The 23,618-nt window shown below is 42.6% G+C and overlaps 1 protein-coding gene and 2 long non-coding RNA genes across 11 annotated transcripts in view; 1 reads left to right on the forward strand and 2 right to left on the reverse strand.

Moving 5' to 3' along the window:
* Positions 1-15,211, reverse strand: LOC121683976 (cholinesterase-like). Of its 7 annotated transcripts, XM_042063863.1 has the most exons (7): positions 15,095-15,188; positions 9,740-9,844; positions 9,414-9,649; positions 9,083-9,161; positions 6,911-8,453; positions 6,121-6,278; positions 1-681 (listed from the first exon to the last, which is right to left on the reverse strand). In XM_042063863.1, exons 3-7 carry the CDS (start codon positions 9,615-9,617, stop codon positions 569-571), a joined length of 2,097 nt encoding a protein of 698 aa, XP_041919797.1. In that variant the 5' UTR covers positions 9,618-9,649; positions 9,740-9,844; positions 15,095-15,188; the 3' UTR covers positions 1-568. The 7 variants fall into 7 exon arrangements, with proteins under 7 accessions (XP_041919797.1, XP_041919802.1, XP_041919798.1 ...); XM_042063868.1 differs by lacking the exons at positions 9,414-9,649; positions 9,740-9,844 and having other exon boundaries at positions 15,095-15,182; XM_042063864.1 differs by lacking the exons at positions 9,740-9,844; positions 15,095-15,188 and having other exon boundaries at positions 6,911-8,450; positions 9,414-9,730.
* Positions 14,234-18,398, forward strand: LOC121683977. 3 transcript variants are annotated; one of them, XR_006022980.1, is made up of 4 exons: positions 14,234-14,359; positions 15,211-15,287; positions 15,483-15,542; positions 15,643-16,082. It is a non-coding gene; the product is annotated as an uncharacterized LOC121683977 (long non-coding RNA). The 3 variants fall into 3 exon arrangements; XR_006022979.1 differs by having other exon boundaries at positions 15,211-15,542; XR_006022981.1 differs by lacking the exon at positions 14,234-14,359 and adding an exon at positions 16,646-18,398 and having other exon boundaries at positions 15,218-15,542; positions 15,643-16,485.
* LOC121683979 overlaps positions 15,621-23,618 on the reverse strand; it is a 27,192-nt gene continuing 19,194 nt past the window's right edge. The window contains exons 3-4 of the long non-coding RNA XR_006022982.1: positions 20,690-20,696; positions 15,621-15,760 (exon numbers count right to left, since the gene is read on the reverse strand). This is a non-coding gene — a long non-coding RNA (uncharacterized LOC121683979). The remainder of the gene's footprint in view (positions 15,761-20,689; positions 20,697-23,618) is intronic.

Here is a 23,618-nt window from a genome sequence, read left to right on the forward strand (position 1 = left end):
TACGGTAGTGTATAAAGCTTTATTCATGACGCCGGAGACAGATTACAAACACAAAAGCATCCTAGGCAAGCATGAGAGCAACAAATCTGTCTTAGACAAAGTCTTACCATTATTTATAGGACTAAGCAGGGTATTCTTGATAGGTTACATACAAGGAAAGTAAAATAGAACTGTCATGATAAAGAAAGTTGATTATAAGAAAGCTGTTGTTACTCCAGACTCCCTAAGGCAGTTGACCTCAGAGGTCATGGCTAAGAGAAAACCAAAATAACAGATCATCCTTGTAATGTCTACATTTCATTAAAGTGTAGCCAATTGGACAACAACCACCCCAGTAGACATTTAAAGTGGTGTCTAATTACTGGTAATTTCCCCACACTATCAAACAGAAACCCACAGCTGGTCTGGAAAGGTTCTTTTTACACAGAATAGCATTGAACATGACAATTATGTTTAGGATAATCAAAATACTCCTATTTATCATGTTGTGTGTAGTCTTTCTACTTTAACAAGTGTATTAAGTGCACTGGCTGGTACCTGTGGAAAAAAAAAAACCCTAACCAAAGTGCTAATTTTTGAAATCACACTGTTGATCTTTGCTGATTTTCCTCCAGTCCAGCATGTAAGAGAGCCAGCGGTGGAACTGGGTCTTCCACTGGGATTCCACTTCATCAATGCCCGCTAAGAGAAGGTGGTTGGTTCAAGAGGGGGCAGAGAGAGAGAGAAAGAGAGAGAGAGAGAGAGAGAGAGAGATGGAGAAAAGACATTGAAAAGGTTTTTGAGAGCTATGATAGACCCAAACATTCATATGGATTAAGGAGGAAACATGCAGACCTAGCCAGTATGAAACATGCAGACACATGGAGAAGACAACCCCAGACCACCAGACTGATAATAACAGACCATCTGTATGCTGCCTCGTCTTCCTTCTTGCCGTAACATGTGATATTTATTACCTTCCTGCATGCAGTATTGACCAACGCAAGTCCCTATTCACCCATATCATACATTGACTCCATTTCTCAAGGTTAAGGCTGCTATATTAGCTTTACAGCCTTGCCTATAAACAAGTGAACAACAATTCAAAGAACACTTTGTGAATAGAAGCAAATTCTAGCCCTTTTCTACGGAGCCCCGGATATGTCATGGGGAAAAAAAAAATAAGTCGTCAAATAAGATGATCAGTGGCAATGAAAGACACTTTTTTAGTCGGTTTTAAGGGGAACATCTGAACAAAACTGGGCCCGGATCAGGTCTTCAGTAATAAGTTAGCGAGAGGATCTAGCCAGGTTAAACGAGACACCTTCGTGCCACACAGAACACTGGCTTTATGCTCAGCATACCTCGCTCAGTAGGCTACTGAGCTCTACTTGAAAAGTGTCCTCCTGATGTCTGTGCAGGGCTGCAGCTAATATTTCGTGGCCACAAATGACCTATTTCGTGGGAACTAATTGCTATTTCGTGGCCACAACTTATTATTTTGTGGGAACGAATTGCTATTTCGTGGCCACAACTTATTATTATTTTATTTTTTTTTCCCCATGACATATCCGGGGCTCCGTACTTTTCAAATCACTGGATATTGTGTTTTTTTATGGAATAAATCTCTCAATGGGTTGTTAAATTGTGTCTTTGAGTCTCATGCATGGTCACAGTGTAGGAGTCAGTTCAAAGGCCACATATTCCTTTCTGAGGCTTCGACTATATTTAGGTGTAAAAATGGCAATACTTTTTTTCCGGTGCCCATGCTTGGCCCATATTCTTCAGGAAAGGGGTTACATTGGGAGGAAATTAGACATGGTCTTTGTGCTTATGGGGTTAATGTGAGCGCCTGAGAGTGAAAGATTATTCTAACTGTATGAACCCCGCTGAGCATCAGAGAAACAACTTCTATGTTTGCAAGTGCTGGTATCAAAGGCAGCTGTCATTCATTTCACCCCTGCAGAATACATTAGTGTCAGACAGCTTATGTGATATACAGTATGTTAACATCATATGCGGATTTCAGAGTAAATTGTCAAATTTCATTTTTGTGAAGTAAGTTCAACTAGGCAAAACTATTGGTTTTGGGATAATAATGTCCACTTTGTCAGCTCGGTCAGACTGGTTTGACAGTCCCTCAATCCCTCAGATCATCACATTAAGGCACATTATGGGTGGTTTAATCTATAAACCCTTTACATCTGTACATAATCTCCATACTAACTACCTCATCTGGTATAAGGCAGTTAGTATGGTCCTGTGCAACAGAATGATTTCCTATCAGACTGACAGGTTGATGGATGGATGCTGCGTTGAGAGCATGTGCATGCTGAGCCACAGAGAGACAGATGCATCATGGCATATGCTATGCATAGAAATATAGGGAATATCAGGGCATGAAATTATACAGTACAAACATGTTGTCACAGTCACACCAGGTTCTGTTCCAGCCACACCCACTGCTCACTCTCCTGAAGCTCCCCTCACTCGTTCACATTCCCCAGTTTACTAATGACCTGCACCTGTTCCCAATCAGCCTCACTCCTTACTTAAACCCCAGTCTCCCCTCAGTCTTTGTCTGGCCTCGTCAGAGATGACACCAAAGTGCTATCCACCAGCCTGACTCACACAAGGAGTACTCATCCTGGATTCCCCTCGCCTGTTCCAGCGTCCTCCTGGTCAGACCCCTCGAGTCACCTCCGGAGTTGGATCTAGTTAAATTGATCTTCTGTGTTTTGGGACTTTTACTGAAGTTTACTGATCTTCTGTGTTTTGGACCCTCCTTGGCCTATTGTTTCCAGTGGAGCATCTGTTTGTTACAATTCCGGCACCAGCACCTCCTCCGCCGTTGAACCTGTCCAGTCCTGTGGTTAATCCTACAGCCTATTCTGGATCACCTGAGGTGTGCAAAGGCTTCCTCCTGCAATGCTCCCTGACCCTGGAGATGCAACCCCACAGGTTCCCTACAGAGCGATCCCGCATTGCATAGATCATTTCCCTACTCTCTGAACGAGCTCTACAATGGGCAGAAGGCATCTGGAGTGTAGGTGGACCCATCACCGAATCAGTGGATGTTTACTGATCTTCTGTGTTTTGGACCCTCCTTGGCCTACTGTTTCCAGTGGAGCATCTGTTTGTTACTGGCCTGGGTTTGACAACCCACTTCTGGTTTTGCTTTGAAATAAAGACTATCTTGTTTGAACTCTACCTCCCTGTCCTGAGTCTGTGGGCCGTGACAGATGTATAATATATCAAGGCAATGTTGGCAGTTTCCTATTCATGAAATGTACATAATAGTTTTCTTCATTCATGGCATCAAAGTTGCTGGTATTGTGTGAATTTTATATAAGATATGCCTTATGGCTGCCTCTGTTTTTCTAAACTGGTTGTGGTCAAGTTATCATTTGTCATCACACTACTGATCCTCCAAACTACCTACTGCACAGTCCGGTGTATTTGTGGTACATTCTACCTACTGCACAGTCCGGTGTATTTGTGGTACATTCTACCTACTGCACAGTCCAGTGTATTTGTGGTGAATTCTACCTACTGCACAGTCTGGTGTATTTGTGGTACATTCTTGGTGGGAGGTACAAGAAAAATCAGCACATTTAGGCGCAAATACTGTTATGAAGAGTAAATGACACTACTTAAAATAGCAACTCTTCATATGGCACTAAAAGCAATCAATCTCATGCACTGCAAAAAATGAATTCTAACCAAGTGTTATTGATCTTATATTAAGATTAAAAAATCTATTTTATTGTTTTTAGTATGAAAAGACTTACCTAGCGCCCTCTCAAAAGATAATTTTGACTTAATTTAAGAAGACTTTAACTTATTTTAAGGAGTCTTATCAAGACAAATTTGCTCAACGCACTGGCAGACAAATTTGCTTGTTTTCAAGATGAGATGTCTTAAAATAAGTCATTTTTTTTTTAAATTAAGTCAAATGATTTCACAAGAAAGCGCTAGGTAAGTCACTTTATACTGAAAACAATACCAACTAGTTTTTTTATCTTGATATAAGAATAACACTTGGTTAGATTTTGTTAGATAAGCAGTTTCTGCAGTGTGGTAAGTAATTCTTTATTTTCCCTTTGACAGACATACAGTATTACAAAACATATCCAGGCACTTATATTTATAGATGCTGAAGATGAACTAGAAACAGATTTTTGATTCCTTTTGGTTTCATTGTTGCACTCTATTGTTTGGCTTTTTGTTTTGCTGGAGCCAGTGGCTTTCCTTAGATAACACTGACAGTCCTTTTGGGTGTGTAATCCCCAGGGAGCAGGCCTCGGAGGATTGCAGAAGAGACAGACCAAGAGAGGGGACAAACAGGCAGATTGACCACTGATGGGGAAAATGCTGTTTGTGTGGGTGTGTGTTCGCGTGTGTGTTTCACAAAGTCGTGTGCACCTCTGATTACAAAACTGGGAACTCGACCGCTATTCCCTATCCTACTGCACATCTGACAGAAACCAAAGATTGTGGGAAATTAAATAAAAACAGTCACAACCTACTCCAAAGAAAACGCGAAGGCCTCAAAACTTTGAGATTGAACTACCAGAGGGCACATGTACACAAGGACACATGACTTTATTTACATGTTATAAACAAAAGACCTAGCCTAGACCATAGCACACACACACAATAACACCAAGGGGGTTATTATTTACCAGGAAATGCAGCCATGTTGGTAAAATGATGCAATGTTTTCACAAATTACCTTTCAAACCTGTGCATAAATGAAGTAACAATGCGGATCACCCCTATGCTGCCTTTATCTCCCCTCACTTCCTTTTGACTGAACAGCAGAATCACGAGGAGCCTGACCTGACATCTCCTTTGAAAAGCCAAAAATATGCCAAAAACTCAGAACATACAGTATACAGTATATTTATTACAAAACAACAACAAAAAGAGAAATGAGTCATCCTGTAGCTGTGCTGAAAACAGCTCAGGTCAAGGATCATGTCGGCATAATTAGCAGCATGAAGAGGAGTTGAAGCGTTACTCAGATTTGAACCTCCCATCTGAGTGAAACACAGATTGACCCTGATCCCACTCAAAGAGCTTCCAGCTTGGCCCAGCACAGCACCGCACCCACCGCTCCCCACCCCATGCTGACGCAGGCACGGGAGAGCTCCCTTCATGCACAGCCATGCTCCCGACACACACACACACACACACACACACACACATGCACACGCACACACACACACACATCCATGCACACAAACACATGAAAAATTATTCTAAAAACCTACAGTTAAGCTTTAAGGTTGCAGGGACCCCCTGACTAATACAGCTGCGCAACTTACCCCTCCATAATGCAACCCATTTTATGACTAGGCTTTGTCAAGGTGGCTTACGCATAGATAGTTTTGGTTCTAGAGGTTATCTACGGAAGCCCAGAGGCTAAATTGTGCGCTCATTTTACAAAATCGTGCTCTCATTGGTCTTGCCATCCTCTCCCGGAACCAATGATGACGCATGGCGGCTTTTGGACGGCACTTTACAGATGGTCAGGTGAGGACCAGATGAGGCGAAACGCAACAGTAAAAAAAAGCACGAGAGGAGTCGGGAGCACGTTGGAGGGGGGTAGAAGCAGTGAAAGGAAAGACGAGAAATGAAGAAGTGAAGTTGAAGTTGAGGAAGAGAGGAGGAAGTGGAGAGGTAGAGACAAGCCTCGACACACGGGAGAAGTTGCCTTTTGACCCATTAAGACCCCATGCGCCTTACAAGAGCTTCTCCCTATAAGGCCGGATGCACCCTTAGAGTGTTTCTGATTCAGGTTGTCAGGTTGGTCTTAATGGGTTAAAGAAGAAACAGGCTACAATGTTATATGCCTTGAAATAAAATCCTTTAATTATTCAGTTTAAAAAGAAGTTTAAAAGCAGTACAGCACATCATTATGAAGGCATTTTGTGTGCAACTGTAGACTTTACTGTACATTTATTTTTGCCTCACTGACAGCACTATGGAACTAAAAGGGGATAAGAGATGCAATGACAGTGAGCAGTGTAATAACCTGGTAGGAATGACTGAACGTGTGACCTCGGGGCTGTATGAGTCTGTTGAAAACACCTGTAGGAAGTGTGCTGGGTTAGGTGGTGCTTGGTGGACATTCACCTGTAGATCTCTGCAGTTTGGGTAGAAAACTGTCCCAGAACTTGCACTGCTGGGCCTTCATCTTCCTGTGTGTCTGTGGGGCATCTGCGTTGAGGGTCAGGTACTCCTGCTGCTCCGTGCTGAAGAGTGGCCACGCGGAGCCCTCTGTCCCCGGGTCCCTATCATCACAAGGAGCCATTTCACTTCAAGTATGATCCATGCATCTCTTGACATCCACATGGCCTCTTCTGTCGACTAACGATCAGATTAATCATTCTGCCCACTGCACCGTATATTCACACCTGTCTATGTATATATACACTTGTCAATGTATGAATTGATCACTATTTAGAGGAATAATCTTCCCATGACTCAGACATTCTCTTTCCACTGTATACATACAACAAAAATGCCATTCCAGTGCTGGAAATACTGTAAGCTGACAGTGCTCCATGTAAACAGCCCCCTGAGACTGAGGTGTAAATGAGGTGTTAATTGAATGGCCTGTCCTCTTAAGCTTGTGGGAAGTTGGCTCAAGCTGTGTGTCACATTGCTATAAGACTACTATTTCAAAATCTCCCTGTTTATCTGGAGTCCATACATATTGACAAGCTGAAAGAGCATGCCATAAAGCTGTAAAGAACACGTGCATATACATGTCAAAATACAGTATGCATTTTTTGTTCTTATTGATCTTTGTTCACATTGTTGCCATGTTCATGTTACTTTAAAATGTCATCATTATTGGACGTTCGAAACGCAAATACAAGAAATATAAACTATACTTTAATAATAGATTATTACTACCTACCCAGTCCTGGCAAAGTTGGCCCAGTGTCTCATGAACTTTCTGCTCATGTCCACCTCTTCTTTGGTGTAACCCAGGTTTGCGTTAAGTGGCAGTCCAAAGACAAACTCAATGTCGTACCCATGCATGACTCCCATCCACTGAGGCCATGGGTTCACAGAAGAGCGGTGGTCAAAGAGGAACAGTCTAGCTTTGCCTCCATGAAGCACATAGTTGCGTGTGAATTTGAGTACGGGGCATTTGATGTAGTAATCCCCAGACAGACTGCTCAGGCCATCCCTGTTCTTTTGTCCGTCGTTCTCGTCCGTCCAGTCGGTGTACATGAAGGCGGCCGCCTGCTGGGACACCTCACTGAACTCAGGCAGCGTCCTGGCCACACCCTGCTGGAACTGGTCTCTGCTGATGAGGCTCTCCCCTTCAAGGCTGAATCCTGGACTTCCGTAGAGAACTAAATATGAGCCCTCATCCTTGTTCAGCCCTAGCAGGATGTCTGTCTTCAGAAACTGTCCAGACTCCAACAGAACCACAGGCATGTCGGTCAGAAAGTTTCCATCCACCGTGGGGGCGAAAGGCAACGAAACTGTAGCATCGCATATCATAGAATAGCATGTAGAAACACTGGACTGGTGTTTTATTATCTCCTTGGGATCTGCATTCTGGAGACAAGCCTCTGTAACACTTATTGGAACGTCTCTGGGACAGTTCAGCAGATTGGCCAGGGCCAAGGAGTTGTTCTGGGCCTGTGGGGGAGGCAAGGCTGCCCATACGGCGTTGGGTGAGCCGCCCTGGAGGATGGCACGGGAGAAGAGGGCATGACTGCCCGTTGACAGAAGGTGGAAGCCCACAGATGCAGACCCGGCGCTTTCTCCAAACAGGGTCACGGAGGAGGCATTGCCTCCAAAAGCTGCAATGTTTTCCTTCACCCATAGCAAAGCATGCCTCTGGTCAAACAGCCCAGCGTTCCCCCGGATGTCGCTGTCCGGTAGGGCCAGGAAGCCGAGGGCCCCGACTCTGTAGCTCATGGACACGACCACCACACCTTCTGAGTGGCTGAGGAAGCGTCCGTCATACAGGTCCAGGGAGGGAGTGCCAGACTGAAACCCACCCCCGTGTATCCACACCATCACTGGAGCTGGCTCTTGAGGCGTGGGTGAGGGAACCCACACATTTAAATACAAGCAGTCCTCGTTTTGTGCCGTGTTAGGGTTCCACATCTCTGCGCCGGAAAACCCTGGGAACATATTATCTACGGGTTGGTAACAGGAGTTGGCAAATTGCGTAGCATCACGTACCCCTGTCCATGGCTTGGGATCCTGTGGTGGTCTGAAGCGGAGTTCACTGAGTGGAGGTTTGGCATAAGGTATCCCAAGGAAGGCAACAACTGACCCCAGTACATTTCCATTTGGAACGGGGAGTTGCACCCCTCGGACTTTGCCATACTTGGTGGAGGCGAAAAGCTCATCTCTTCCCTCTGAAAGGCAAAGCAGCTGGAGGAACAGCAGACCCAACATCAGCCTTAAGAGGAGGCACCCCATGGTGATAGCTGCTTCAGAATCAAAAAGACAAGTGGGTAGCAGTTCAGAGATTTTTTTTATATTAGTATACATTAATTTATGTAATGTATATCATTATAAATTAATATAATATTATATACATTATAAATTAAAATATTAATATAAATAGAATTATCATACATTAACACATGTTGATATGTTATACATTAACACAGTGACACATGATAATTTAAGATAATGAAAGTAAGCATACAATTTCATAACATAAATAGAGATAAAGAGGTATATCTGCTCTGGGCCTTTTCTGAGTTTTGCAATCTAATACACACATTTTCAACTACGCAAGCCACACAGCCTGCCAATTATCTTAACAGTCAACTTCACTCTGATATGAGGGGTGAACCTCTTAAATAGTTAATCTGACCAAAGTTAGCAATAAATGCTAACCCTGCTAACAACAGGAAATACAAGCCCTTTTTTCTCTCAGCCCTCCCTGTGTTACACAGCAGCAGCAACAGTGGCGGCCAAAACAATAAGGCCAGGGAGAGCGCGAGTGTGTGACAGCTATTAATGGCACCTCCTGGAATCAGCTGAGTTGGAGAGGAGGACGAGGAGGAGGAGGAGGACGGGAGAGACAATCACTATGCTCTCAGTAACTCACTCAGCTGTAGACAGCAGCAGCACTCCCTACGCCTCCTCTCCACCAGCACCCGTCCTGTCTTCTCCACCAGATTACTGAGCTAGTGGGGGGGAAAAAATCGATTTCTAAAATTAGAAGGCCTGATTGCTTGTTGTGATAGTGGGTAAATCCTGCCTGATTAATATGGCCTGCCCAGACCAGACAGATTGTTCGAGAAGCATCATTCTCTCCCCACAATAAAAAAATGAGCTAAGCCCAATGGGAACCCAGAGACAGTTTACAAATGTTTCCCGGCCCAGTTACAGGAATTTAGCTAAGCTCATCCTTCATAGTCCATATGATTTTCTTGTACCCTTAAGCATGGTTGCTTGACATCCATTAGAGGATTTATGTCCAAACTGTATATTAGAAAAACTTGATACTTCTCAGCAACTGTCAGTGCTGCAGACTTAAGGCATCCCATAATTGGTAAATAATTGTATCCAATGCAGCGCATTCTTGGGCTTTTCTTTTTCATTTCATAGCCACCACACTCCATCTGGACTTTGGCCAACATTGATGATCCAGTAAGGACACTGGCTGGTCTTACTGTAAGGAAGAGAAGGACACTAGCAAGGTCATTGCAGGACTAGCTCTAATTTCATTCGTCTTAGCTGTGACCACTTAGATGAAGCTCACCAGTTCAGCCAGTTAATGTGTGAACAATCTCCAACCGCTTAAACCAGAGCAGACCAGGCCCACTGGCCCTATGCCTATTTGTGATGTGACTGGGTGGATGATATGCTGAAATCACAAAAGTCAGAGGGAAGAGGCTAACTTGGATGTTAACTGTCCATTCACTCCACTGAGTCTCAATGCCATTCAAATTGTCTGGACAGGCTTTATACGATGATGAACAGATAAGCAACAGTAACATAGTAATCCACGTCACCTAAGCGCACTTGAGTTGATTTTGTTAACAACAAAAAATATTGCTGCTAAAGAAGTTAGATGTTCAGATTCCGCCGTTATACAAGATAGTGAAAGCGCAATAACAGACACACAGAAAACAAACATTTGTTGAGAAGAAGGATATTTTTGCTGTTTTCCCTAAGGGATTCACATTTGCCGTTGCTCTGATTAGTTATGTCTGTCCAATTGGATGAGCAGAGGCACATCGGTTGAAACATGCTCCATAATCAAATCCAAATGGTGTGCTATCAAACTTGAAATTCTGATACAAATTCAAGTCCGGCTACGCCAGGCTATCTTGCAGTGTCACTACTGGGAAAAAAACACAAAATGTAGGTCTATATGAGGTATAGTAGATATATAACAACAAATAACCAAAACAAATAACATTATTAGTAGTAAGCTTTGACAAGTCAATAACAGGAGTATGCTTACTGCATATCATGCATCAAAATAAAGGGTGTGAGTGATATTTTAATACAGTATACTGGTTAGTTACAGTCAATGCAAAACATACCAAGGAGCTGTCTAATAATGAGGGTTTCACTAACAAAGGCATCACAACATCCCCAGCCCCTCACACAAGCAGAGATCAATGTAAATGGCATATTAAATGTCGGCGGCTCCCTTGAGGCGCGTCATGTATTGTTAAGCAAAGAATGAATGCTGAGGAGTGACGGATCTGTGATGGGGGTTTGTAAGAAGCATGAAAACAGTGCGAGATTACAGGACTCCTGCATCTTTCTCTCTTCCATTGTTTCTCTCCCCTTAGCCCCACATGGTTCTCTTTACATTGTATGTTGACAAGTTTGTTTAGTCTCCAACAACTCCCTCTTCTCCCCTACACATACACACACACGCTTACACACACACACACACACAAACACACACACACATCCACAGACACACACATACACAGACAAACACACACACACACACACAGACACAAGCACAGAGAGAGAGAGAGAGGGAGAGAGAGAAAGTCTATCCTGTCTTGGGAGTATCTGTCTAAGAATCATAGCCATGCGAGGATGAGTCAGGCTCTTCAGAGAAGAGTTTGTGTTTGAACTGGGCTTTCTGAAGTAGCTGTCCCTACACTGAGGATAACCTCACACTCTCCACCACCCTCCTTTCCTGCTAACTGGATTTCTCTTCAGACACATATTTGAATTCTCTCACAGTCTTCCACAATGGAGGGAGCTGAAGAGATGTTCACTGACGACGAACCAAAAGAGTGACGCCTTGAAACGCTAATGCGTCGCTAGACTCGTCACCAAATCTTTCTCTAAGAGTGTATGGCACGTCAGGTCCTTCCCACGACTTATTCCAAAGTTTTGACAGAAATCTGAATGAATTGCAATCTCTGAAGAAAGTAATCCAAAGTTTTGGCCCGTAATACTGAGGCAACAGAAGCACCATATAGCGTTGCATTGAGTAAACCCCACAACATCAGTGAAACATTTTGCATGGAACATACAATAGCAATATTATTATTATATATATAACAATTAATTATAATAATATTGTATTGTGGTGTGTGTGTGTGTGGGGGGGGGGGGGGGGGTGGGGGGGGGGGTTGTTGAGCTGTCCTCATTTACTCTAAGGGGAGGGAGGCTCACATTCACCTAATCTGAAAACCCCCTAGATCATGTGGACTCTGCACAGAGCAAATAGTAGATTGATGAAGATAATATGGCAGAGGTTACAGGTATCGGGCAGAAATGGACAACGAATGTTCTTGGTGTCAGAAAGCTGGCAGGTTATTGCAGTTTTTTTTCTGAGTTGTTAAAACACTAAATCCTATTGTCTAAATCAAATGCCCAGTGGCAGTTTTCACAACACCATATATCTTCACCTAGTCAAACCCAATTTGCAGATCTCTTATGAAAAACTCTAAACACATTCTCATGCAATATACCGCCTTTTTGTGATGCATTTGTGGTAACCACAAGTGGCAAAAAGTGAACACAAAGCACATATGTCATAAATTGCAGTAAACACAATGAGTCACAATTGATCACACTTGTTTCAAATGATGTGCCAAAATCAATATAAACCAGTACAGTAAGTTCGGAGGGCAAACAGGTTGTTAAACATTACAGTTCTTTGATTTTGTCAAATGGGAGTGAGTGAGTGAGGTTTAGGGGAGGTAGTGTAAAGGTAGCCAGCTGATCCGTAGTTGTGCAGTATGCATGTTGGTAAGCCTCCTTCCCGATGCCTTAAGGGTCGTGCTAGTGAGAGAGCTTGCAGCCTGGGCTTTTAGCTCGATTGCTAGCATGCTCGACTCCTGATCCGAGATGCTGCTGTTTCAAGTCCGGCAGAATGCAGGGCTGATCTGAGAGGTTCAACACAACGCAGGTTACTGTACATAAACAATACAGATTTCCAGGAGATATGCCCTGAACATTGTGTTTTCTATTTTTTTATGTAGTGTGTAATGACCGCTCAGTAGTGTTCTTATTTTGACTGCTTTGTATATGATCTCAATACATTGTTTGGTTTTGAGCACAGGTAAAACTGTTTTGAGGCGATTGATTGATTTTTTTGTGTGTGTGATTTTTAGAGTGAGGTTTTGTGAATGTAGTTTCAGAATGGTTTACAATTTTGAGAAAAGGGAGAAAGGTTTCAAAAAATGTGTTTTAGTAATTGTGAAAGCCTTTACAAAACTGGCCGTCATCCATCCTTCCACAACGTCCTCTAAGACATTCTGCTAGGTGACTATAAAACTACTCTGATTGGCCAAAAATTGGCCTGGCATTTCAAATTTAATTCTACTCAGCTTTATACCACTTCCACCATAATAACCATGTCAATTCAGACAGGTCTTAATGTCATGGAGAAGCACCTTAAGCGAGAACTATTAATATTGAAGGAAATGAAAGCAAACACAACCCCTTGAGTGGGTCGGACAAACTGTGAGACTCGTTACGGGCTTCCCCCCCACCCCCCATTTGCCATCACTGACTTGTAATCTCATGAGAAATAGCCCAGGCTGAGTTCCATTGCTCATTTAGAGTGATTGTAGATGATACCACGTAAGACGCCAGAGCCAAGGTTCTGACAGACAAGACTTACTTCCACCAGACAAAGAGGCACTAAAGACAGATTTTTGGCTTATGTGGGGGTTTCACAAAGCCATAGCTGTAATATACAAGCAAGAGGCAGTCCAAGACATAACAAACATAACACATTTCCCTTCCCATAGTGGCATCACAGGTCTCAATTATTCATATGGCAGCTTGACAATAAAAATAAATGTTGTGGGATCTCAAAGACAGTGCTCACAGTCAAGGAAGAAAGTTGAAATAGTATCAAAGCACATGTTTGACACTACATACTATAGAAAATTAGTATACTATATAGTAAAAGCACTAAAAATTGTTAACTGAAACAGAGAGAAGAGAAGAGTTATCAGTAGCCGCTCGCTACCCTTCTCAATCCTGAGAAACGACTCAACAATGATAATGAGTGTGCTACTTATAGCGCCAACATTTGGTCTTGTTCCACAGGGAAGATGCTGTCTACTGCAAGGTTAATGAGTGTTGGGGGGTTCCTACAGAGACCAGGGATGGCACACGGAAAGCACAAGGAAAGTACAAGAGACAGGGAGGAAGAGGAACAAATTGTTAATGTACAAAATGTAGCCAAAGTCTGCAGCTGTTGTGTCTCGTCGATGGCAATAATAAGCCTGAGCCACAGATCAGAGCTCGGTGACCTTGTGAAATGCCTTGGCCACAACCTGGATGTCCATTGCAGCAGTGCCAACATATGCCACAACAGTGGTTACAAAGCAGCGGGCACAATGTAATGGCACCACCGCCCGGTTGCCAAAGATGTACTATAAAACCCTGCGTGAACCCAACAGACATGGACAGAATGACACGTACGCTCCCATGGCACAACAAGTGGCACAGTGTTGTGGCATATCCAGAGCAAAGCAGCCAGCCACAAATACATAGCCTATGTATTGTATTATTATATTGTTAGTGTAGTACAGTATGACTATCAATATTATATTAGCTATTATTGCTAGTATTACTATAACTGTTTATTGTGATTTTAACTAGTGTGACATTTGAGAATGAGAACTGTCAGTGGACAGCAGTCTAACCCTTCATTCGAGATGAATCTACTCTGTGCTCTGTTTGTGACAGGCAGAAAAAGAGCAACCCTCTGGGCTTGTGTGGGGAGGGGGTGGGGAATTGCTGAAGAGAAGGGTGATGGTATCAGAGGGCAGAGGGGACAGGAAGACAGTATCAGCCGCAGACAGATTAAACCCCATAAGCACCATCAGTCTACTGAGTCTGACTAGTCAACCAGAGACAAGGCACCAGGCAGAACAGAGAGGTAGGCTACATATACAACTTCCATTACATGACAGAACCAGACAATGTTTCAAACGGGAATTATGAAACTGCACATGCTGCTTGATAAGAATGGTGTGGCAAACACGTCAGATTTGAACGACTAATGTTTTATAATGCTTTATATTCTTTATAGGCCTACTCTATTTTCTGAGGTAAAAAAGTTATTCTGCAAACTTAAGACCTATATGTCAGTGCAAACCCTTCACATACCCACGTGGGCATGCACCAGAGGTGTCCCTAGCCCTTGCGCAGGAGGATAACGTAGCCTACAATGAATATACCATATAAGAAACATGACTCACTGAGCACGTGGATACACTACTACGTAGCGCTGTATGAAAATTCGCAAAATGGGGAATACCGAAACAAAAATATTACAGATTGACCCAGATTGACCAGAAAGGGAATACATAGGCTAATTCTTTCTTAGAATTAACTTCAGGTCAGTCACAAAGGGAAAGAAGTCTATTTTCATCTAAATCTCAATGTCCTCCAAATGCTGCCTACCGAGTCCGTAAAAAGCGGCATGTTTTTATATAAAGCTTACTGAGGTCTATTCTTTCTACACATGGCAAACTACCAAATCATTAATTCCGACAGTGCTATAAAAGGACACGCTTTCATGAGCTCCTCCGGCGAAGGATCTCTATAAAAACAGGCTATTGTGCATATTTAGAGTGAAACCACAAAAGAACAAGGGAAACACTTACAGTACCTTATATGGTGTCTCTCCGCTTAGCTCTGACGTTTTCTGGTAGCGGTATTGAACTGTTTTCGGATTAGGTAAACAACGGTGGGCTACCTTATCATTTATCTGATATGTTTCTCTAGCTGCTTTTCTCCGCTACTTGTACCACAGTTGAACTGGATCAAGCCTCGCGAGGGTTGGACTGAATATTCTGTATAAGGTATGCATGGTTACATTTTAAGCAGTTAAGCAATTCAACTGCAACTGTTTTCTGGACAAATGTTGTTACGTCATAGCCTATTACTTAGGTCACCTTGCCGATTAAATGTACTTTTAGGGTAGTCATTCTGAAGTAAAAAAAAATGCCATTGCAGTCATGGTGGATATGCATACACTACATTATATCTTTTTCCAGCTGTTCTTCAATCTTAACAAGGAAGACAAGGAAGTAAGCTCAGGAAAGCCACATTAATTAGTCAGTTTATTTATTTATTTATTTATTTATTTATTTATTTATTTATTTTCCACTTCTTTTGGCCTTGCTTCCATAGACCTGCTTGCTTATTTCTCTCCAGGAACCTGGCAACACTTAGCAGGATAACTAGTTGATGAGATACAACAGACATGCAGTTTAGACCGGGGCCTTTCTTAATGGGAAGGTGATGGATAAGGGCCTTTTCCTGGTTACGCTTCCTGATCCATCTGCCACCTGATCTGTCATCTGCCATCTGTCTGAGTTCCACCATCACCTCCAGAAACCTCCATGAAAATGTACTCCACACTACCATCTGAACCAGACTCAAAAGGAAGTGTCAATCCCCCAAATTCCAAATGAGATTGTTTCATTCAAAGGGTCGCAGTCACTTAAATTAAAGATAGACAAACAAGATCTATCATTGGGTGATGGCTATTTTGAGGGTTCCACTCCAACTTATTCAGTGCATGATTATCTTATGCAGCCTCAAGTGAAAAGCAGGCATTTGTCCTCCAGTGAAATTAAATTATTTCAGTCAAACAGCATTTTCTATCTCTTGTGCAAGAATGATTTGTTTACGTTTTAACTGATTTATGATGGGCTAGATAATATGACAGCACATAAACATACAAGTCATAAACATCCATTTTCTAAAAAAAAAACACAAATATTTTGAGTTTCTTGGAGTTAATAGGGTTATCTTTCCTTTTTAGATAATCTTTTGATGTTTTGAATGAAAACTCATCTCTAACAGTCTGTGACCATGACTGTTTAGTGATTTGAAACTTTAAAGGATCCTTCAAGCACATGAAATTTGGACAATTCCTATGATAGACAGCTTGTGTACAAACATCTCTCTGAGTTGTGATTTTTTTTTTATTATAATTTTTTTGTGACTTCTGTTTTCCCCTCTCCTCCTGAATCCACGGTCACCAAAGCAATGGTAATTATTCAATCCACTTAGCTTCTGGCGTTGACACACTCTAATCAGAGAATCTAAGCACAAACTTGTCACATGCTTCAGCGGGAGACTTGCCTCATGTGACAGGTTCTTTCATGGATTCATGGTTACTCTATTATATGCTGTTTTATTTCATCTTCAGAGGGCCAAGTTTGGAGCAAAGCGAGGCGACAGGAGACGTCAAATGGGATGGCTGGGCAGCTCGAGGAGTGGAGGAAGAGGAGTAAGGGGGAAAGGGGCTATACAAATCAACCTTCTGCCTTGGACATTTTACTGAAAATGAAGTGCTGATAGCCATTTAATTTCAGCTATTTCAGGAAGTGGTGCTCTTGTTCTTGGAAATCTAGGGACCGCAAGCTTATTTTTTTTTGTAGCTCGATTCACATATTCATATCCATGTACATGTGAACGTGTCAGTAAAGCAAGGTTATTGTCAACTAGAGAAATTAGACTGTGTTAAAGCTTATAGGACGCATATGGATATTGTAGTAAATATTCAGGAAAAGGCCTATGTACGACTGTGCAACAGAAGACCATTCCCCAGTCAGCTTGATTAAGAATGATTGCTCAACTGTTAGCTATGGTGGGTCACTTAATAATACAAAAATAATTCTGGTTCATCCTTCGCTATATCAACATGCCTTGGATTTTTACAGTCTCTGTGTGGCCTCCCCTTGATATTATGATGCTCAAAGCGTGCATAACAGCTTTATGTTTAGCACTAAAATGTAATGAGCTATCGTACATGGTACATACCAAAATGTTGATCAGACACCACAGAGACGTTGGATGCTGGATTCAGTGTGTGTATAAAAACACTGATATAAAAAGCAATCAAGAACACATGTATGTTATGGGAAAGAGAGGGAAAGATTGTGTGTGTACGTTTGAGAGAGAATGTACGTGTGTGTTACCCGCTACAGATGTGTTGTTCCATGTAGAGAAAAGTGTTGGTCTGTTCTCTCCAGGGGTAATCAACTTCACACAGACTCACCAAAGTAGGCCAGAACTGAGAACACCTCCACACCTTGCTTCTCTTAGGACTTGTATCCCCCATACGGCCAACAAGGCTTCCTGCACCGCATTAGGGAGAGATTTCCTACGGTGTGTAAAACATATGTAGAGGTCACCGTGGCCCTCCAGGGACCCTGTGCTGAGCTGATACCCAGCCCCTTCACTGCTGACGGAATGGGGGAGCTGGGGGAACTGGGAAGAGACCAACACCAGAACGAGGCCAGGAGAAGAGTTTAATTGGCTGGTCTGGGACCAAGAGGCTAACTGGGAGGATGTATGCTGGGAGTAATGTACTGTACACACGCAGAGAAGTGAAAGAATATGAGCAAATTAAGGTGGTGGCGTACAGGTGAAATCCCTCCTCATATGATGGGAGAGAGACAGAAAATACTGCACCAAGATCCTCTGCACCGCATGGTGGAGAAACTGCAGCAAAAACCATCAGGCCAAAACACACCAGAATTGGCAGGTGGGTTGGAAACTTCATGGCACACACTGGCCTCAAGGTCGTGCAGTAATAATCAAGTGTACGTTTATGTTTACGTACATGGAGCTTGTTATGCTTTACATTTTGTTGTAAAGGAAACTGAAGCTAGAAAATATGCATATACAACTGCATATGAAGGATTCAACATACTACCAACTCAGTATGTACGTTATCACATTCTGTTTTGATTTGCATTTTACACAACATCCCAACTGATATGGGGTTGTATTTGCTCTGTCACTGTCAATATTATTCATGTGCTGTTCCTGGTATGTTTTGTTTTGCATGGCTTGGGACTGTGGTGTATTTTGGTGTCCCCCAGGATCCACATGTCTGTGAATAGAGATGTGTAAATGGAAACACACAAATACAGCACAGCAGTACTTTAGGCCTGAAGAGGCTCAATGATTCTTGTTTTTACATTAAAAATAAACATTGAACATTTCCTTGAATCTTGACCTCAGTGGCACTCCTCAAGTTTAAATAGAATTTGTCATTTGTTAATCTTATGGTTTATATTCCACTCTTATGTTCTCTCTGTTTCTTCTCATCTACATGTATTTGATGTCAGTTGTGTTGTATTCTGTTGGAGTCCTCTCTGTTGTCTTCCCTCACACAATGAGCCACTTGGCCACAGTTTGTTCTTCCTTGTCATGCAGCATACTGCGTCATGCTTTACTCTGTGCTACTATAGTACTCTCTCTTTTCTTTCTATCTTTCTCTTTTTGTATTGAGCAAGAATGGTAAAAAGGAACTTGGTTCTGGCCATTGGTGACTCTCAAGCCATGTAGACAATGTAAAGATTATCCACAGATGTTACACAATACACAAGCAGTATACAGATTATAAAACAAACAATATGCATCAAAGTGAAATCGGATAACACAATTGTGATGTGTAAGTATGCAGCACAGTATTTGTAGATATGTAATAACTATCTGAGGAAATATGAGTATCTATGGCATAGCAGGTTATACTAATCAGATATTTATAGGAGGATGATGGCATGGGGAAATAAACTGTTTCTGTGCCTATATGGTAGGTGTTATACAGGCTTATATAGCCAGTGCGTGCGAGAGGAGTTGAACAATGTTTTGTCCAGGGTGTGAGGGATCTCTAATGATTTTCCCTGCCTATGCGATGGTTCCAAAGAATGTGCCACTGAGCACCCATGATTTTTCCCTGCTGTCCTTACGGGTTGCAGTAGTCTGATCCAATCCTGTCGTGTGGCTGCTCCAGTCGTGACAGGGGTGAATGCGCACAGGACAGGATTCAGTGACTGTGGTGTAGAACTGATTAAACTGCTGTGGCACACCATACTCAGTTGCCACAGAAAAAACATACTTTTCTGGGCTTTTGTAAGGATAACGCTGATGTTGATCTCCCTCCCCATGTCTTCAAAGATGACTTCAAGGTCTCCGTGTTTGACACAGTGCTTTTGGGTATTGTGAAGGAGAGGACTTTTAATTCATCTATACTCTTGGACATGATCTGAAATGGAAATGTGTTGAGAAGTATAAGTGTTTATCTGCAACAAGCCATGATGAAAGCTTAAATGTGTTATGTACTTCATAAAATGAATACATTGAAATATTCATAGATGAGTTGGATTTGAATTTAGTTTAAGACAAGCGAGGGGGGCGATAGTGAGTGGTGTGAGGCAATGCTCTGAAATGGATCTGCTTGAGCTCATCTTCAGCTCTGAGTTTAAACGTTGCTGCTGTCTCAGCCAAATAGCCAACAACTATTATTAGTATACTCAAATAAGCTCACTTCAACTAATTGGACGAAAGGAAGGAAGAAAGAAAGAACAATAATTCAGTATTGAGCAAATAAATGACAACCTTCTCTGCATACAGTATAAAGTGGATGATGAAACATGAAAACAACTTGGCTAAACATCTGTTTATGATCCTCAGTGTCAACAAGGTTGACACTGAGGATCCTTCATCAAAATCAATCACTGAAAGTTGAACAGTTCTGTGAAATTGCTAAATGAATACAAAGTCCTAAACTAAAGTCCTAAACTATGATTATACAATAATAGGCTAATAACTCTTTTTCCGGGTCCAACGGCTTTCAGAGCCGCTCGGGTTTTCTCCATACACAGTAATAAACATTTTTTTCCGCTATTCAGTGTAGCCTTGTCTTGAAAATTGTCATTCCACTACTCACTTGTTGCCTCAAACTAATAAAATCCTATTTTTCACGGAAGCCTGCATGTAACCCTTGATTGTATCATCTGGCTGCACAGCTACAGTAATTGCTCTGTTAAAGTTAACCGATTTTGTTTTACCTTCAATAAAACAGAGGTGATGGTGACAAGGTTTACAAGTTGCAAAAACTGGCTGGCTCCGCTAGTAAACGTTTTTTGACCAAAAAGCTGTTGGGCCTGTGACGTCGGACTTAACAACGAATGGCTACGATTAAGCATCCTCCTTCACTAACCTATGAGCCTAGACAGTCACATCAGTGGTGTGCTGAGGCCCTTCTCATCTGCTGGTACAGCAACAGGAGAGTCCTTCACTGCTATCCTGCTCTTCATTGCCTTGATCAATAGCGGAGTGATAGTCGGGAGAATTCACAAATTCACAATGGGCCGGTGGCTGATTACTCTAAAGTGAAAAGCGCATGATATTGCTGTTTGAATATTTTTCTTTGCTGCACCTTTCGAGTAGCCTGCACTGTTTGACTGCATTTCCTTTTGTTTTCAGAATGGTCATTATATCCATAACCTTAAGTCTTTCTTCAGTGATGAGCAACCTACCACCATAAACCAACAATCTTAGGCTAAGATTTAATCCAATAATGTATTTTGTGCTTGATAAGAAAACACTCGAGCTTGGCATAACTCTACCTTTGACATTGTCTGTATAATCTGTAAGGGAAAAAAACAATTTAGAGACATGTAACAGATCCCATACCAATTCACTCTTCTCTTCCATTCTCACACACACTCACACATTATCTCTCTATTTTGCACTACATTTACAGCTTCTCTCTCTCTCTCTCTCTCTCTCTCTCTCTCACACACACTCACACACACACACACACACACACACACACACACAATCTCTACTCTCTTTGTCTTTATTTGGGAATTCTTTAGCACTTTTCAGTCTTCAAATTCAGAGTACTCATAAAATAATAATAAAAAAACATACTGTATATCTGGGAAGATACTTAAGATATTCAGTCAGTCTGTCTTATAAGACCTTTAGGCCTTCACCATATGATCAAAAATCATCTCAATCATTAAAACATTCTATGAACATTTTGAGAGTTCTGTCATCATGGGAAATGACCTCTCTGAGTGGTTTTCTGTGCAGTCCAGAGGGGTGCATCATCTCCCCTATCCTCTTCCTGGTCGCCATAGACAGGATCACAACCAACACCACAGCAGACAGACCCAGAGGCATCCAGTGGACTCTGTTTTCCCAGCTGGAAGATCGTGACTTTGCTGATGATCTTGCTCTCCTATCAACCAACCAGTACAACACGCAGGCTAAAACTGATAGGCTGAACTTTGCCAGACAAGTTGGGCTTGGTATCAACACCTCCAAAACTGTGTGTCAACTCCACCTCACACCACCCATTCTTGTTAATTTGGAACCACTTGAGTTTTTGGAAGCTTTCACCTATCTGGGCAGTCTCATCAGTAAGGACAGCGGAACATCAAAAGACCAAAACAAGGCTGGGAAAGGCTCAGGGTGCCTTCTCTCAACTCCGTCCCATCTGGAGATCAAAACAATACAGCCTTAAAACGAAGATGCTCCAACAATAGTCGCTTTGGTTAAAAATGCGTCAGCCAAATGTAATGTAATGTAACAGCAATGTAAAGTCTGTTCTGCTCTACGGTTCAGAGAGCTGGCGAGTTGTCAAAACAGACATGAGGAGAATGGAAGTGTTCCATAATGGATGACTCCAATAAATATGCCAGATCTTTTGGCCTAATAAGATCTCCAACAATGAACTGTACAAGAAAACGGGAAGCCGGAGCATCACCAAGGAGATTACACACAGACGCCTGAGATGGCTAGGACATGTATTGAGGATGGAGCAGGACCGCATCACAAAAGTGGCCTTTTGCTGCCAGGGACCGAATGCAATGGAGAGGGCACGTAGAAGCCTTATGCCCCATAGGGCACAAAGAGGAGGAGTAAGTAATATGGCTAATTCTCAGCATTGTGAGCAAGACTCAGCGTTGTGAGCTTCTGACTATACTGGCTGGTCAGTGACTGCACACCAGCAGCATTCTGCCCCAGGTAACCAGATATGTGGTGTGTGTGTGTGTGTGTGTGTGTGTGTGTGTGTGTGTGTGTGTGTGTCTTTGTCTGTGTGTATGTGTGTGATAGAGAGAGTGCAGGTATTCACCACACAGAAGAGAGAGGTCCCTAATTCAGCAACAGCGCACTTAACCGTCCATCACCTGCGTTTAGTGGTCCACCTCGCACACCCTCACATAGGATTTTATTGCCTGTAAGCATTTCAAGTGTTGTGTGTGTTTTCAACGTATTATTGCAGCAATATTTCATTTTGGCCTAGTTTCCTTAAATTGCCTATGGGGCCTCGTGTGAGGACAAGAACATCCCTGTTCATAAATTAGACATTAGGTTGGAGAGGTGCTCCCCACATGGAGGAACCAAGCACCTAATTGAGACCGTGACTCACTAGGAGTGGAACTTGTGAGGAAACAGTGAGCAGAAGACACTGAAGGGAGATGGAGATAGAAATAGATATATTACTGTAAGAGAGGAGGCTGGGAGAGTAGAGAGATTATGACGTTTGTAAACTGTATTGGTGCATGGACCTGACTGGACTGCATTACAGCTCCTCCAACACCCCCCTTCCCCGACCCACACCCCCCCAGTGCAGTGCTGCTGGGGCTGGGAACACTGTGCTGCAATCTTATCCCCCGCTGGTGGGGGAGAGAAGCCAGGGAACAACTCCATTAGTTGCCCTGGACACAAAGTACACAAGTCTCTCTCTATCTCTCTCTCTCTCTCTCTCTCTCTCTCTCTCTGTCTCTCTCTCACACACGCACACACACGCAGCCACTCAGCATAATGTCTTTTCTTTCATCGCATGCTTGTGGGGGGGTGGGGGTGGTGCGGGGCATGAAGTAAAGGAAAAACAGGTGAAACAGAACATGCAGACCATGAGGAAAAAGACCCTGATTCTCACCAGACTCCATCTATCTCTGTTCATCATACAAATACAAAAACAGAATCCTGAAGGAGTCGATTTGCTACGCTTTGGGGCAAATCCATTTTTCACTCAGACGTTTTGCGTTCAAGTGCCTTGTCGTGGCCCCTCTCCAGACACCCTTGCCATCAGATAGAGCTTCCCCCCTCTCTCTCTATAGGCAAAATGAATTACTATTGTTTTGAATTACACCCACATTCATTCTCAGTGCCACCACATCACAAAATCTATAACACCGTATTTGAACGAAGGAAAATTCCTACCCACGCCGGAAAATGAAATTACTCTGTGAATCCCCGCATATTTAATGTGTTTTATTTATTACAGAGTGGCTTTTCAATTTTGAGGAGGTTCCTCACCATGGAGTACAATATCTCTCTCTGCTTACACTCTCTTGCAATGGAAGTCA

Source organism: Alosa sapidissima, chromosome 15, assembly GCF_018492685.1.
Source record: "Alosa sapidissima isolate fAloSap1 chromosome 15, fAloSap1.pri, whole genome shotgun sequence".
Lineage (NCBI taxonomy): Eukaryota > Metazoa > Chordata > Actinopteri > Clupeiformes > Clupeidae > Alosa > Alosa sapidissima.